At 43.1% G+C, this 17,253-nt stretch overlaps 1 protein-coding gene across 1 annotated transcript; it reads left to right on the forward strand.

Moving 5' to 3' along the window:
• The first annotated feature begins 14,430 nt into the window (after positions 1-14,430).
• LOC139459444 (sperm acrosomal protein FSA-ACR.1-like) lies at positions 14,431-15,443 on the forward strand. Its single transcript, XM_071240892.1, has 2 exons — positions 14,431-14,508; positions 14,676-15,443. The coding sequence occupies exons 1-2, from the start codon at positions 14,431-14,433 to the stop codon at positions 15,441-15,443; spliced, it is 846 nt and encodes a 281-aa protein (XP_071096993.1).
• Positions 15,444-17,253: the final 1,810 nt, after the last annotated feature.

The following is a 17,253-nucleotide window of genomic DNA, read 5'->3' on the forward strand; positions in this document are numbered from 1 at the left end:
AATCATATAGCTATATAACCGTTGTCTATAGTTAGCAGTATTATAGCTCCATGCTTGCCGTAAAAGGCGACTAAGTTTGTCGGAAGAGGCGACTAACGGGATCGGGTGGTCAGGCTCATTGCTCATGTAGCTTGAAAAACATATCCATTGATCACCTTGTTTCATGTTCGTATCCAAGTGTCGGTTAGAGGTTATATGCCGTGTCCTTGGGGAGCAACGCAAAGCAACACCGAATGAGTGAGTGAGTGAGTGATTATTGCCTAACGACGCATCAGCCATCTTCAGCTGGCCGGACATGAAGAGGACATTCTCGGAGTTAAGCTACATGTTGAAAAGTACTTGAAGGCATTGTGGGAAATATGTACGAGTGACCAAGGTCAACGCCAATATAAAACATCGATTCAACGTGTTTTGGTGCTGTACACGATCCAATAAACAAAGAAAGTTAGCGGGACAATTTCTGAGCAGGAATTTTGGCTCGGAATCGAAAAATCACGATATTTTTAAGGTTCTGAAGGCGCTAGCTCCAAGAGTGTGACTTCGATTTTCTTCATCTAGGACTCATTGTATAGCTACAATGGGTGTACAGTTTTATAGGGGTATTTCCAGTGGACGTTGTTGAATTCGTCCTCGAAAGAACTTGTTGAGGATGCCTCGTAACATCCCTCTCCTGTTATAATTCTGGTATACTGACACTGGGTGTGGCCATATATCATATAGCTGCTGTGTTTTGCGTTACAAGCCCATGTGCGTTAACGTCTTTTGAATAGTATACATCCTTCATTCAGTCTTTGCGTTAGTGACATGATACATATAGAGTTGAAATCTACATACTGATCACACCACACCTTCCTACAGTAAAGTACGGTTATAACGAACTCAAAGGGACTACTAATTTTAGTTCGTTATAACCGTAGTTCTTTATAAGCTTATATACAGCATAACTACAGCAAATAGTCGGGACCAGAAAAGTAAGTTCGTTATATCTGTAAGTTCGTTATAAGCGTGTTCGTTATAACCGTAGTTTACTGTATTTCCAACCGTTTACATCTGCTGTCATGTCTTTACATTTCTATCAAAAACTAAAATCATGTTATAACATTTCCTGGGAAATCTATATCGGGGTATATCTAGCAACCTCAAGAGAGACGTAATAATGAGTGAGTGAGTGTGCATTTACGCCGCTTTTAGAAACATCCCAGCAATATCACTGCGGGGGGACACCCAAATTGGTCTTTCCATAGAGTACCATGTGTGGAATCGAACCAGGGACTTCCTAAGGGTTCAATCACAAGTCTACCCCACTGCCCCAAATACTAAATAATCTTAATGTTCAAGTATATATGCATACTAGTAAATCTACCACATTCGCCATACCCCATGATACTGGGTGTATGAATCTTAACACTAATTAATTTTTTGCATGCAAATAAATGCTTGAGAAAATGGGAAGAGGAGATATGTTGGTGCCAGTTTTGCTGAAATATATTTTATAACCTTTGCTAAATGTATTTAAAAATCCTACAAAGGACAATCCAGATTTAAATAACATGCTTCTTACACCAGACACCAGATTCGTTTACACATCATCGAATTGCCCCATTTTGTTACATTGAAATAGGTATCTGTGAGTTTCCATGTTTAATAATTTTAACAAACTGTTTATGAACAACCAGACAGGGTAACAACAAATACAATGTTTTAACGTCTTTTGGTATGACGCGGCCGGGGATCGAACCCCCGGCCTTCCACTCTACCACTCGACCACGGGGGCAGTAAGGCCCTTACAGGTAATTTGAGGGTCCTGTAAAGTAATGAAAAGCTGCAGAGTACTGTACGTTTTGATAATTTCTTGAGAGACTCGAATGAATTAGTTATCATGTGGACATTGGTCATGATAGATGCATGAAATGACAGACACCCATAACTGTTTTTGATGCGCTGACTATTGTTGTTCGTCCCTCGGGACGCTGTATTTTCTTTTTCGTGGTCCAATCTCAACATTTGTGCTACTGGATGCACATTTGTGACTCGCGTGAAACCATGTGATTTTGTGAGGTGAGGTGACATGGGATTTAACGTCGGGTCCAAGATTATTGCACTTATATAGCGACGCGCATGTACGTGTGTGTTTGTGTGGCTGCTTGTACTAGTCCGGACTGATGCCGATTTATAGTGCTAGCTCACTGAGATACCATGCCGCAGTTTAACATGAATACCCCACTCAGACACATTATACTGACTCCGAGCCGACCAGTCCTTGTTTTAGCCCCTTAATGCCGAGCGCCAGACAGGGTAGCAACAAGTGCCATCTTTTAACGTCTTTTGGTAAGACGCGGTCGGTGATCGAACCCCGGACCTTCCGCTCTCCGGGCGGACGCTCTACCACTAGACCACGGAGGTGCATGTGATTATGGTGCCGCAGTGCTTTTCCTCGTGCGGCGCCAGCGTTCAGACGTGGGAAAGAGATGCAACGATTGGTGAGGCCATTACAGGTACATGGGCTGATACAAGTGTAGACGTCAAATGTCAAATGAAAATTCGTCAGTGCAACGCCCTTAACTGTATGAGTGCTGAGGATGGAGTGAACTTAATGTCAGTGTCGACGATCGTTTCCAAGAAATTCAGGACTGTTTATTTTGTATTTGCCGCCCGTGAGTGACAACATTCTCTCAAATATGGCTTGGCCGAGGCTCCGCGCCTCACGACAGAAAAAGTGGAGTTCGCAGAACTATTTACAAGAATTATTGGTTGATGTTGGGTAGAAGAAATGTATAGAGGAATCCTAGGTATCTTTCCAAGAAGACAAGGCTGTTGTATCATGACCGATTGGACGACACTGTTGTTAGTGTGCGCCGGGAAATTGTGTTTTGAACCATGTTCGTGGATCATAACCATATTATATGGGAAATAGGTGGTAGTAGTTCGCAAAACTATGTACAGGGACTACTGGACGATGTTGGACATGGTGGTCCAGTGGTATCGCGTCCGGCCGGAGAGCGGAAGTCTCAGCGTTCGATCCCCGGCGATATCATACCAAAAGACGTTAAAAGATGGAACTTGTTGTTACCCTGCCTGGCACTCGGCATTAATCTTAGACGCGACGTTAAACCCCATCTCAACTCACCTTATATACTGACTGAATGCAGGCATGTCATGTTTGTGTTCATGGGTGCTCATGTTAAACTGCGGTATGGTTTCTCAGTGGGCTAGCACCCCCCCCCCCCCCACCCCCCCCCCCCCCCCACCCCAGATGTCAGCTGACCGAAAGCCTCCTCCTCCCACCATTGCTATGTAATATTATTTCACAGACGATACGTCATGTCGAATGTAATGAGTTTAAATATAATTTGTTTTTTTGTTGACCATGCTTGTCGTAAAAGGCGACTATGCTTGTCGTCCAAGGCGACGTGGTCAGACTCGCCGACTTGGTTAATGCATGTCATCGTATCCCAATTGCGTGGATCGATGCTCATCATGTCAATCACTGGTCTTGTCCAGATTCATTTTTTTACAGACCGCCGACATATAGCTGGAATATTTCTGAGAACGGCGTTACGCTACAAACAAACAAACAAACATCGGATGGTTTAGGGCAAAACTGTCTGCCGAGGTTTAGATGTGCAAGTTATCTCGTTCTGTATTTTTTCAAGATTTCAATGACCGATCATCGCAAACCGCCAGGTCTCGCAAAATACCGCGCTTTTTATAGACCGGTTAGGACCTTAAATTTAACTGATTAGAAAACAGTAAGTGTTAAACATCTGCTTGGATGTATATTAAAATAAACTCTTGGCATATTTGATATTCCATTTTGACATCATCTTACGTGACCAAATGCTGTGGATGTGTTTTGTTGACAGAACACATTTCTTGGGAGAGAAGCAAAATAGCTATATCAGACAAGAGCAAACAATAGGTTTATTTTTCTGCCAGAGGCCTCGCAGCCAAGAGTACATATGTAACAGACAAGTTGTTTTTTGATGAAAATACACATAGGCAATAAGAATGATGCCAAGAAATGGTGAATTAATGTGGCTTCCTTACAAATAAATCAGTCATCGAAGAACCGCACCAGACGAAGACAACGCATGTGCTGACAACGATATAATCAAAGATGGCTATTATGACAATAACTAGTGAGTGAGTGAGTGAGTTAGGTTAAACGCCGCTTTTAACAGTATTCTAGTTATATCACGGCGTGTCAGGTTAATGTGGGAGGAAAGCCCGAAGTGATGCAGGTCTCGGACGTTTACCACTTCGGTGAAACCCACGAGCACGAGTATGGTGCTGACAAACCTAGAACCATAATCGGGGCGAACCGGGATTCGAACCCACGATCATAGGTTTCTGGCGTGCCCAAGGGACGCAACTCTGCACAGCGAATTGCGGCGCCTTAGACGACTGGGCCACCAGTGCCCCCATGACAATAACTAACGAGCTGAGGGGAATAACAGTTTATCTTTCCCAAGGGAAATTAATGTCATAGATAAGATCCGTTACATTAATTCCCAAGGGAAAGATGAACCGTAATTCCGAGTTATTATCGTTCTTGCTCGTAATCAAATTTACTGCTAACGTCTCCATCCCTTACCACCTTCGATATTATTAGCCAAAACTAACGTTCCCCTACGCAACAGTAGACATGCGACTTTTTTACTAGCTCGCTATTTCCATTCACATTTGGTATATTTGTAACACCTACTTATACAAACAAAACATGCAAAACGTAATAAACGTGTTGTTACATTTATGCAAGTCAACAATTCTATCAACGAAAAGTCAACATTCGCGAGAGCGAGAATGTTACTTCCGTGTGTCCCATTTTGAATCTGGGTCAATGTCAATGATGTGTGCCAATTTTGAACAATCGATTACAATCTGTTGATTATTTATATGATATAGAAAAATATACATCTAAAATCACTTTTGCCAAAGGTCTTTTTTGCAGAGTATATAATATGGCCATTAAGACTTAGTAATTTGATTTGCCAAGATGTATACTTCACATACAAAAGACTTAAGTGCCAAACAGTTGTAATCATTCCAAACATAGGTCGTGAAAGTGTTGATCAGTTCCCCACAATTTTCTGTTCCATGGTTTGGTTCTCCTGCGTCCCAGTTGGAGTAGGTGGGAGGAGTTCCATCTGTCCAAAAGTATGTGTCATTGCACCACAGATCCCTCAGTCCAATCCAAAAGGTACCTGTATGTCAGAGTCATATGTCAATGTTGAATTTACCTGTCATTAACGTACCACCTCCGTGGTCTAGTGGTAGAGAGTTCGCCCGGAGAGCGGAAGGTCCGGGGTTCGATCCCCGGGGCGTCATACCAAAAGACGTTAAAAGATGGTAATTGTTGTTACCCTGTCTGGCGCTCGGCATTAAGGGGCTACAACAAGGACTGGTCGGCACAGAGTCAGTATAATGTGTCTGAGTGGGGTATTCATGTTAAACTGCGGCATGGTATCTCAGTGAGCTAGCACTATAAATCGGCATCAGTCAGGACTAGTACAAGCAGCCACACAAACACACACACGTACATGCACGTCGCTATATAAGTGCAATAATCTTGGACGCGACGTTAAATTCCATTTCACCTCACCTCACCTCACCTCACCTCACCTGTCATTAACAAGCTCAACGTTGGGTGGAGACAATAATATATGACAAATATATGATTATTTGATAAACAGAAGCTTGAATGGTAATTTTACTTGAAGTGGGGTGTCGGCTTTCTGTTAACAAAAATTGGATTTCCAGGTTGACCAATGCAATCAACACGTCCTGCGTGTTTGGAATACGTACCTTTGGTTGTGACCAGTGTCATTACCTTTGTTTGGGACAGAGACACCAGAATGAATATCCGTTCATTTACCGTTAATTACGTTTCATGCACAATCTGATGCATAGGGGGGCGGTCGGGCAGCCTAGTGGTTTAAGCGTTCGCTCGTCACGCCGAAGACCCGGGTTCGATTCCCGACTTGGGTACAATGTGTGAAGCCCAAAGAAGTTTGTAACAAAGAAGTTGAACACATACGCTTTATCAAAGTCCTGACCATCAGTTTTTTAACAAAGACTCCTTTTTCCCTGTTTTTGATCTTGACCAGGCTCCCTCCATCCTTCTGACAGATTGCCTGAGCGCCATCCCAATTTCTGTGTACTCTGTATATCTTTAGATAACCTGTCTCCTTACCAACAACAAACTTCTTGTATCCCTTGGGTGGCCCTGTACCATAAATGCATTATCAATCTAAATATCAGAATATCATAAATAATATCCACGCAACATGTATGTGTCACTTTTCCTGTGATCACAAACGAACAATACCTCCATATACAATGTCAAGGGGTTGGGTTGGTTGGTTGGTTTGTTGTCGCCGCACTCAGCAATATTCCAGCTATATGACGGCGGTCTGTAAATAATCGAGTCTGGACCAGACAATCCAGTGATTGACATCAGGAGCATCGATCCAATTGGGATCGATGACATGCATCAACCAAGTCAGCGAGCCTGACCACCCGATCCCGTTAGTCGTCTCTTACGACAAGCATAGTCGCCTTATAACGGCAGGCATGGGTTGCTGAAGACCTATTCTACCCCGGCTCTTCACGTTAGAGGCATATATTGTCATTACAAATTTACTAGCATTTCATCAGTTCGCTTATTTTTGTCGGTAGTATATGTAAGTGGTTTCGCTCACTCACGTCGCCCTTCATGTTTCTATTTGAAGGAAGCAGGCTTGAAAAGAATATTCTTTTCACAAGAGTGAGTGAGTTGGGTTAAGCGCAGCTTTTAACAGTATTCCAGTTCTTGCACGGCGTGTCAGCTTAATGTGAGAGGAAAGCCCCAAGTGATGCAGGTCTCAGACATTTACCACTTTGGTGAAACCCACGAGCACGGGTATGGTGCTTACAAGCCTAGAAACATTATAGGGGCGAACCGTGATTCGAAGCCACAATCATAGGTTTCTGCTGTGTCCAAGGGACGCAACTCTGCACAGCGAATCGCGGCGCCTTAGCCAGGAAAATGACGACGAACATATCATACTTGCACTAATCTGATTCAAAGAGATACTCTCCTAACACTATCATCAACAAATACCCACCCAGCCCTCGACAACCAAACCCACATGAACCCAACCCCCAAAACTTACTTAGTTTAGTCCTGGGGCGTACAACGGTGACTTTCTCTGGACAGATATTGATGGATGTGGTGGTTGGCTTCTTGTTAGCCTGTTACAAAAATAAATCGCCATGTCATTTACCAATAATAATGAAGCAAGTGCTTTTCAAAGATGGAAACGATTCGAAAGGCTTACACTAAACACCATAGTGACAAACAAAATAGGTGTATTTTTCACCTTGGTAAACGTGCTTGGGCAGACACGTGTGTGTTACCTTGATATATGTGATTTGTCATCTGTGTAAACGTGTATAAAATGTATTTTTGTCATCTGGGTAAACATGTATGTTTGTCATCTGTGTAAACTTGTATCTTTGTCATCTGTGTAAACGTGTATCTTTGTCATCTGTGCAAACGTGTATCTTTGTCATCTGTGCAAACGTGTATCTTTGTCATCTGTGTAAACTTGTATCTTTGTCATCTGTGTAAACGTGTATCTTTGTCATCTGTGTAAACTTGTATCTTTGTCATCTGTGTAAACGTGTATCTTTGTCATCTGGGTAAACATTTGTGTTTATCATCTCGGTAAACGTGTGTATGTCATCCCGGTAAACGTGTGTGTGTCATCCCGGTAAACGTGTGTGTGTTATCTGGGTACACGAGTGTGTGTGTCATCACGGTAAACGTGTGTGTGGCATCTGGGTACACGAGTGTGTGTGTGTCATCTCGGTAAACGTGTGTGTGTTATCTGGGTACACGAGTGTGTGTGTTATCTCGGTAAACGTGTGTGTGTTATATGGGCACACGAGTGTGTGTGTGTGTGTGTGTGTGTGTGTGTGTGTGTGTGTGTGTGTGTGTGTGTGTGTGTGTGTGTGTGTGTGTGTGTGTGTGTGTGTGTGTGTGTGTGTCATCTCGGTAAACGTGTGTGTCAAGATCATCTCGGTAAACGTGTGTGTGTCATTACGGTAAACGTGTGTGTGTCATCTCGGTAAACGTGTGTGTGTCATCTCGGTAAACGTGTGTGTGTTATCTGGGTACACGAGTGTGTGTGTCATCTCGGTAAACATGTGTGTGTCATCTGGGTACACGAGTGTGTGTGTGTCATCTCGGTAAACGTGTGTGTGTTATCTGGGTACACGAGTGTGTGTGTTATCTGGGTACACGAGTGTGTGTGTGTGTCATCTCGGTAAACGTGTGTGTGTCATCTCGGTAAACGTGTGTGTGTTATCGGGGTACACGAGTGTGTGTGTTATCTCGGTAAACGTGTGTGTGTTATCTGGGTACACGAGTGTGTGTGTCATCTCGGTAAACGTGTGTGTGTGTGTGTGTGTCATCTCGGTAAACGTGTGTGTCAAAATCATCTCGGTAAACGTGTGTGTGTCATCCCGGTAAACGTGTGTGTGTTATCTCGGTAAACGTGTGTGTGTTATCTGGGTACACGAATTTGTGTGTCATCTCGGTAAACGTGTGTGTGTTATCTGGGTACACGAGTGTGTGTGTGTGTCATCTCGGTAAACGTGTGTGTGTTATCTGGGTACACGAGTGTGTGTGTCATCTCGGTAAACGTGTGTGTGGCATCTGGGTACACGAGTGTGTGTCATCTCTGTAAACGTGTGTGTGTCATCTCGGTAAACGTGTGTGTGGCATCTCGGTAAACGTGTGTGTGTTATCTGGGTACACGAGTGTGTGTGTCATCTCGGTAAACGTGTTTGTGGCATCTGGGTACACGAGTGTGTGTGTGTGTGTCATCTCGGTAAACGTGTGTGTGTCATCTCGGTAAACGTGTGTGTCATCTCGGTAAACGTGTGTGTGTCATCTCGGTAAACGTGTGTGTGTTATCTGGGTTCACGAGTGTGTGTGTCATCTCGGTAAACGTGTGTGTGTCATCTCGGTAAACGTGTGTGTGTCATCTCGGTAAACGTGTGTGTGGTATCTCGGTAAACGTGTGTGTGGCATCTCGGTAAACGTGTGTGTGGCATCTATGTAAAATGTCTCTGTCATCCGGCGAAAGGAATTTGTGTATAATCTGGATAAATATGTATCTATGTTGTTTTGGATTTGTTAGCTGCAGCAGGATTTGGTGTTAAGTGGTTTACAATGAATTCATGCAATATCTCTGAGCCGGGTGAAGCCGAGTGACTGCGAGACGAACGTGCGACCAACGCAACTGTTAACCAAAGACAAAATACCGAATTGGGTAAAGTTACCTTTATTAACGTTGACGTTTTTCTTCCGAACACAGGGCAGGACATTTTTTCTGCTGCGATCGTGAAGTGTGGGCAGTTCTTATAAAGACGCAACCTTTGACACAGCTTTGGAGCAAATGGTTTGGAATACATAGACATCACCTCCAAGCTGATAACAGGCAAGACAAACAGGAACTGCTTGCGAAGATACATCTTGTTCTAGAAAATGACATGGCAAAATCTGACTTCCAGTTTCTCTTCCAAAGTGATAATGATATCCCCTGTCTTCTCAAACCTAAATCGAATCGACATAATGTCATCTTCCCGAGGCAAGAGAGTAAACTGACTATACAAGTCCAGTTTCCACCCTTGACGAACTAGGCTGGTATTATGGAGTTACATTTGGGCTGGACTAACGAGTCTATGCATAGTCCAATCAAAATCGCGCAAGGAAATCGAAATCCGGTTCGTAAACTGTCATACAGATTTCGGTCGATTGCGAGATTTGTAAATCAAGTGCACCGCCAACTCGTTGTCAGCAGATATTTTCCAAATCTTTTCATGTTCTTAATCAAGGTGCTCACGTGATTTGATGCATTTCGCGATGTAAGACCCGTTTTATCACGATATAGAACTTGATCATCGATCAGATCGTTCTGACTGGGCGCCACCATTTTGTGTGAAGCAAATACAAGTGATTCGAGAGGTGGAATCTGATTGGTCCATAGGAGAGGTTTAGAAGGGACATAACTAGTAATAGCCACTGGTGGCGCAACGATCGAGCCCAGTAATTCCAGCCTAGTTCGGCAAGGGTGGAAACTGGACTTTTAAAGTCAGTTAACTCTCTTGCCTCGGGATGATGCATAATGTTGACAGTCAGTGAGTTAGTAGCAATATTCCAGCAATATGTCGATTGTTCCTACGACAGATATGGGTTTCACACAACTGACCCATTTGGGGAATAGAACCAAGGCCTTCGGAGTTACTAGCTACCGATTTAACCACTAGGCTACTGTCCTTAAAGAAGGATTCCATATTATTTAAACATCATACCGGGTATGCAGCCATTTATTAATAATCTCACGACACACACTAAAAGTTTCGTCCAAACAGTCACGATGGTGAGGTGAAATGGGGTCTAACGTCGTGTTAAACTTAAATAGCAACGTGTGTGCGTGTGTACGTGCGCGTGCGTACCCCGATTCTCCACGTGGGGAATTTCTGGTGTCCCCCGCCTTGATATTGCTGGAATATTGCAAAATGCCTCGGAAAACCACTATGGTATCCATTAATGGCAGCAAATGACTGAAACGAACGTACAATATCGAGCGATGTGGTGAACCACCCGCACCGGAAGTTCTCGCTACCGCCAGACAAAGATCTGAGGACATCCCATTAGGGGTCACGTCAGAACGACCTTTCATCCGACTAATCAGAGCCTCGCTTACCAGATCATGAAAGTGCCATTCGGAATGTGAATTCTAAAAAAGCAACCTCGGAAAACTTTAACACGGGTTATTCCGAACGATAGTTACGGGTTAAACGGCTGAATCCATACAATGTAGACCATCTATTAGCCTTTCCAGAATATTCTTTTGTTCAAGTTTCAAATTTGTAATCGAGAATTTGTCAAAATATGTTTCGAAGCATAGTCGCCAATTTGAAATTAGTGCCCTAAAGCACGAGAAAACTGTCTTCTGATTGGCTAATGTCGACTTCTTGTCAGTCCTTCTATCGGTCGGTCAAAGTTCGCGCAAGGTCGGTCTGACGTGACCCGCAATGGGATGTCCTCAGATCTTTGTTTGGCGGTAGCGAGAATTAAGATCTGATTTTAATGAGATTGGATGTACCGATCTGGGTAAACCTTCACGGTTCGATTTGAAAATCACCCGGTAAAAGTATGATAGTTAAACGTTATATTGTGCGTCTATGTTCAAGCGTAAATCAGTAATTCTAGTACCTAATAGCACTAAAAAAATGTTATTCCGTGTGAATAAATGTGATAACGACGACCAGAAGTAACAATGTAATGTTGTTGATGAAGTTAAGAGATTCATGTTTCCAGTACACAGTTCTTTATCTCGATACATGGCGTATAACCATATCTCTGTAGCCGTTTACCCATACCCCTACACCCGTTTGCCCATACCCCTACACCCGTATGCCTATACCTCTATACCCATATATCTCCACATCTATACCCTTATGTCTCCTGTCTACCTATTTTGATTGGTATTTGGAAAAGAATAAGCTTTTGGCAAATATACCACAATCACGATTTGACTAAATCCCTTAAACATTGTTATGCACTGAAAGGAAGCTTGTTTTCACTGCCAGTTGTTACGTATTTTGATGACTTGAGAGTTACCTCCCTTACTATACACACATGTGTATTACATGGACGTCACTGTTGTTGTCTGGTGGCGTTCTGGAAACTAAGAAGTAAATCCAATGACCCACCACTTCTGTCTGGTATAACTTGATAGTTATGAAGTCTGGTAGCATTAAACTCTTAACACACGTCAAATCTGTAGCAGACATGATCATGGTCCTGTTAAGCCCCCCCCCCCCCCCCCCCCCCCCCCCCCCGTCCCCTCTCTTCAGCAATAATGCATGTCATCGATCCCAATTGCGTGGATCGATGCTCATGATGTCAATCACTGGATTGTCTGGTCCAGACTCGATTATTTACAGACCGCCGTCATATAGCTGGAATATTGCTGAGTGCGGCGTAAAACAACAAACAAAACACACTGATTGTGTTTCTGAACACAAGAATGATACATATATGTATAACATCACAATAATAACCGTAACATCCGGATATTTAGAATGTGGTCTTCTCGCGGTTTTGTGCAACAGCTACTATTGGTAATCTAACGTCATTGTTATACACCTGCTTGTGATTTTGAATTCATTAATGTCAAGATGAATAAAATGGGTCATTGGACCCCATGTTACATTGTAGTTTTTTCAGTCACTGATGTTGCAATGTAAAGTAACTGTATGATAGATACCTTGTGTTACTGTGATGCTTAGCACCGCCACTGATTCCAGATAATACCAGCTCCGTCTTCCTCTTGCTTTACCTTCTGGTGAATGTGGCGTGCTCAAACTGCCCCCGTGTCAAATATGATTCACGGTTTTAGTGCCTAGTCAGTCGTATGAAAGGAACAGATGGGTTTTCAATTAAAGTTAAATTTTGATGTTTTGGATGTCTGGCCTGTCAGTTGTGCCTACTGTAATTTCGACTACACACGACAGCGGGTAATCCGTTAAGACACATGTAACATGTATGAGTTTCCTTAAATGTCGTATTTCAGCTTATGTTACATACTTCTCATGACGGTGGTTGGGAATGTTAGGCTAGGCTTGGTGGAGGGTAGTGGAGTAGGGTGGGGGATGGTTGTGGCAGGTTAGGTGTACAGAGTGAGGGTTGTCTTGGATGGAACACTACTACAAATATATGAGTGAGTGAGTATGGTTTTACGCCGATTTCAGCAATATTCCATCAATATCACAGCGGGTGACACCAGAAATGGGCTTCACACATTGAACCCATGTCGGGAATCGAACCCGGGTCTTCCGTGTGACGAGCAAACGCTTTAACCACTAGGCTACCCGACCGCCCCTACTACAAATATATGCATGACATATCTATAGTTCATTATTTACGATCCATGTATGCATTCTGATTAAAGGTAAAAACTGTTTTTTAGAAGAAAATTTAATTGACGGTAAGAAGGCGCTGATTCTGATTACCTACTATTCTTGGTACCTACTCTAATACAGTAAACTACGTTTATAACGAACACGCTTATAACGAACTGACGGATATAACGAACTTATTTTTACTCCCGACCATTTGTTGTATATATGTTGTATGTATGCTTATAACGAACTACGGTTATTACGAACTAAAATTAGTGGTCCCCTCGAGTTCGTTATAACCGTAGTCTACTGTACACCAAACTACTATGTTCCGCCTCCGGACTAGGACAGCTTTGGACACAGGACCATGCAACTGATAGTGTATAATGACGAACACCTGCTACATCTGTGGAAACAACAATGGTGGAAGCAGTCAACTCTAGACAACTCCTGTGACTTGCCTTCCCCTTGCAGATACCCAAATAAGTATGTGAGTTGCTGGATTGCCTGATGGACAATATCTTCTAATATTTGGGGATAGAATTTGGACAGTAGTATTTATTATGTACTTCAGTGTGAAAGACTGAGTTTTCTAAGGGTGAGAAAAGTGATATTTTCATTGTAGTGAACATAACACTTGATATTTCACTGAAGTGAACGTAACACTTTGACGGAACTGTTATAAAAGAGCTACCTCACCGCAAATTGTCTCCCGTTATCATAAATGTTTGGCCCGTACACAACTGTTGACTTCCTGTTTGCGTTAGTTCCACATTGACAACCAAAATAATGACAGGTGGTCATTTATGGAGTTATATAGGTTCTTGCCATTTGTTGTTTTCTTGAAAATGTTTTGTTATCAACTGTAAATTTCTCATTTATCTCGTCAATCGAGACTGTTCGTTTCGCAAAGTGCCAATTTTTGTGACTTGACCAGCGTGCACTCCTTTGCTTCCATAAGCGGTCCCGTAGTTTTCAAGAATATTTGTTTTGAAGTTGATTTTGTATATATTCCTAACCAAATGTATGATAAGAATTTTAGTTACCTCAAATATATTTTATTACTTTGGTTTATATTTTTGTAAGATTTTACAAACTCGGAACTACCTTTTAAGCCGCAATTACAATGGGTGGTGAACGTTTAAACGTTTTACATTTGTGAAGGTAAAAATTAAATTTCCGGTAGACAACTGCACAAAATGTATAATGTATAAAATGGTCAATCTAAAAGTGTGATATCTCGACAGACGGAACAATATCGGCCAACGGGTGGGGTTAGGATTAGGGTGGGAAGAGGGAGGCCTAGAAAGACGACTACTCCCAGGCAGGTTGGAAATGTACGCTCCACTGCGTTGAGGAACAATTCATTTCTGCAGCAATAATGAGGGACCTCTGGGCTGCCACAGGAATCCGATTTTCGACGTCAGCGTTACGAACAATCAAGACTGGTTGATCAAGACGTCCTTCCACATGAATGAGTCTGACTTTGGCACACAGGCGCCTCATACAACAATGGGCACAGCCGTTTTGGAGACGGCGTTGATACAGGTACTATCCTGCAGATCCAAGAACATGATAGGTCAGGTGGTGGCGGCGTCACCATCGGGCAGTACATCATCGGGCAGTACATCATCGGGCAGTACACCATCGAGCAGTACATCATCCAGCAGTACATCATCGGGCAGTAAACCATCGAGCGGTACACCATCGGGCAGTACATCATCGGGCAGTACACCATCGAGCAGTACACCATCGGGCAGTACATCATCGAGCAGTACACCATCGGGCACTACACCATCGGGCAGTACACCATCGGGCACTACACCATCGAGCAGTACACCATCGGGCACTACACCATCGGGCAGTACACCATCGAGCAGTACGCCATCGGGCACTACACCATCGGGCAGTACATCATCGGGCAGTACATCATCGGGCAGTACACCATCGGGCAGTACATCATCGGGCACTACACCATCGAGCAGTACACCATCGGGCAGTACACCATCGGGCAGTACACCATCGAGCAGTACATCATCGGGCACTGCACCATCGAGCAGTACATCATCGGGCAGTACACCATCGGGCAGTACACCATCGGGCAGTACACCATCGAGCAGTACATCATCGGGCACTGCACCATCGAGCAGTACATCATCGGGCAGTACACCATCGAGCAGTACACCATCGAGCAGTACATCATCGAGCAGTACACCATCGGGCAGTACATCATCGGGCAGTACATCATCGGGCAGTACACCATCGAGCAGTACACCATCGGGCAGTACACCATCGGGCAGTACATCATCGAGCAGTACACCATCGGGCAGTACACCATCGGGCAGTACACCATCGAGCAGTACACCATCGGTGGCAGTACATCATCGGGCAGTACACCATCGGGCACAACACCATCGGGCAGTACATCATCGAGTAGTACACCATCGGGCAGTACACTAACGAGTAAAAATATGCTGTCATAGCTGGATTTGAACGGCGAGTAGCAAGTAGCTTTCTGGAAAGGGTTTGTGCCTGTAAAGGTCATTCAAACATATCTGCAGGATCTATCCACTAACGTAGCCATGCATCCAGACCCGCGGAGCTCTGGGTTAGAACAGATATTCGGCAACCCATGCTTGTTGTAAGAGGCGACTATGCTTGTCGTGAGAGGCGACTGACGGGATCTGGTGGTCAGGCTCGCTGACCTGGTTGATGCATGTCATCGCATCCCAATTGCGTGGATCGATGCTCATGATGTCAATCACTGGATTGTCTGGTCCAGACTCGATTATATACAGACCGTCATCATATAGAATAGGGACCGCCTCCGTGGTCTAGTGGTACAGCGTCCGTCCGGAGAGCGAAAGGACCGGGGTTCGATCCCCGACCGCGTCATACGAAAAAAACGTTAAAAGATGGTACTTGTTGTTACCCTGTCTGGCGCTCGGCATTAAGGGGCTAAAAACAAGGACTGGTCGGCTCGGAGTCAGTTTTCTGTGTCTGAGTGGGGTATTCATGTTAAACTGCGGCATGGTATCTCAGTGAGCTAGCACTATAAATCGGCATCAGTCCGGACTAGTACAAGCAGCCACACAAACACACACACACACACACGCACATGCACGTCGCTATATAAGTGCAATAATCTTGGACGCGACGTTAAACCCCATTTCACCTCACCTCACCTCATATAGAATAGTATATTGAAAACGTGTAGAATATTGAATACTATCACAGTTTCGACAAGGTATGGTATTTTAAAGTATATGTATTGATATCACAGCAATAGTAAACTTTAATAAAAGGGATAATGACAGGATACGATTGGTGTACAGCGAACTGTGAAATAAATAAAGAGATAAACATTTATAAGACAAATACTGGCCTGTGTGAATGATTTCGGGGCCCTGTTTGTTTTCAGCATCGGAATGCGCAGTCGGCGGCCAGAAGGTAGAAACTGATATTCGGAATGAAGAATATGACTGCTGTCATATATTATCTTACGAGTCTTTCTGACAATTTGCTGCTCACCGATGTGTTGAAATTTGATACCTGACAATTTGCTTGCTGTGTTTAAAATTTTACGTATTTTAGATTTATTTCGAACAGACATGCTCCCATACCAGCATTTAACTTTAAAAACAAAAATCCTTTGAATAATTGTTTTGTAAAACAGAGTGTTTTGTAATATCAAGTTTAAAATACCTAAGATGCCGTTTGATTTTTTATAAACATACTCCTGTTAGCATTCCAAATGAGTTTCGAATCAATAATAGTGCCAAGATAATTATCTTGTTCAACAAGATCAATATTTTCGTTACCAATAACAACAGGCAGAATTTCGGTCTTCTTTTTTTCTTTAACCTATAATCATTTCCTTCGTCTTTTTAACATTTAGAGCGTATGAAAATAAATCTTGCGCCATTGGACAGTTTTGAAATTTGGGAGAGATAATGAATTTCAGACTGCTTAATGAATCCGACCAGCGCTGTGTTATGTGTAAACTTAACGGTTAAACAATTATTACAATTACTGATACAGTCATTGGTGTATAAAATAAATAAGACGGGCGAGAGCACACAACCTTGGGGACAGCAATAGCGGTAGATGTCAAGGTCACAGATGATTTGATCCCTTTTACAGTCACAAATTCTACTCTGTTTGCAAGAAAAGATTCTATCCCTTTAATAATTGTTGAATTAACAGACATGTTAGACAATTTTTGCATAAGTTGAGGCTAACAAACAAACAAAACCCATGCAAAAAATTGACCAAGGTCATAGTTAAAAAAAT

The sequence above is a fragment of the Haliotis cracherodii genome, unplaced genomic scaffold, assembly GCF_022045235.1.
Source record: "Haliotis cracherodii isolate W230 unplaced genomic scaffold, xgHalCrac1.p SCAF_13, whole genome shotgun sequence".
Taxonomy (NCBI): domain Eukaryota; kingdom Metazoa; phylum Mollusca; class Gastropoda; order Lepetellida; family Haliotidae; genus Haliotis; species Haliotis cracherodii.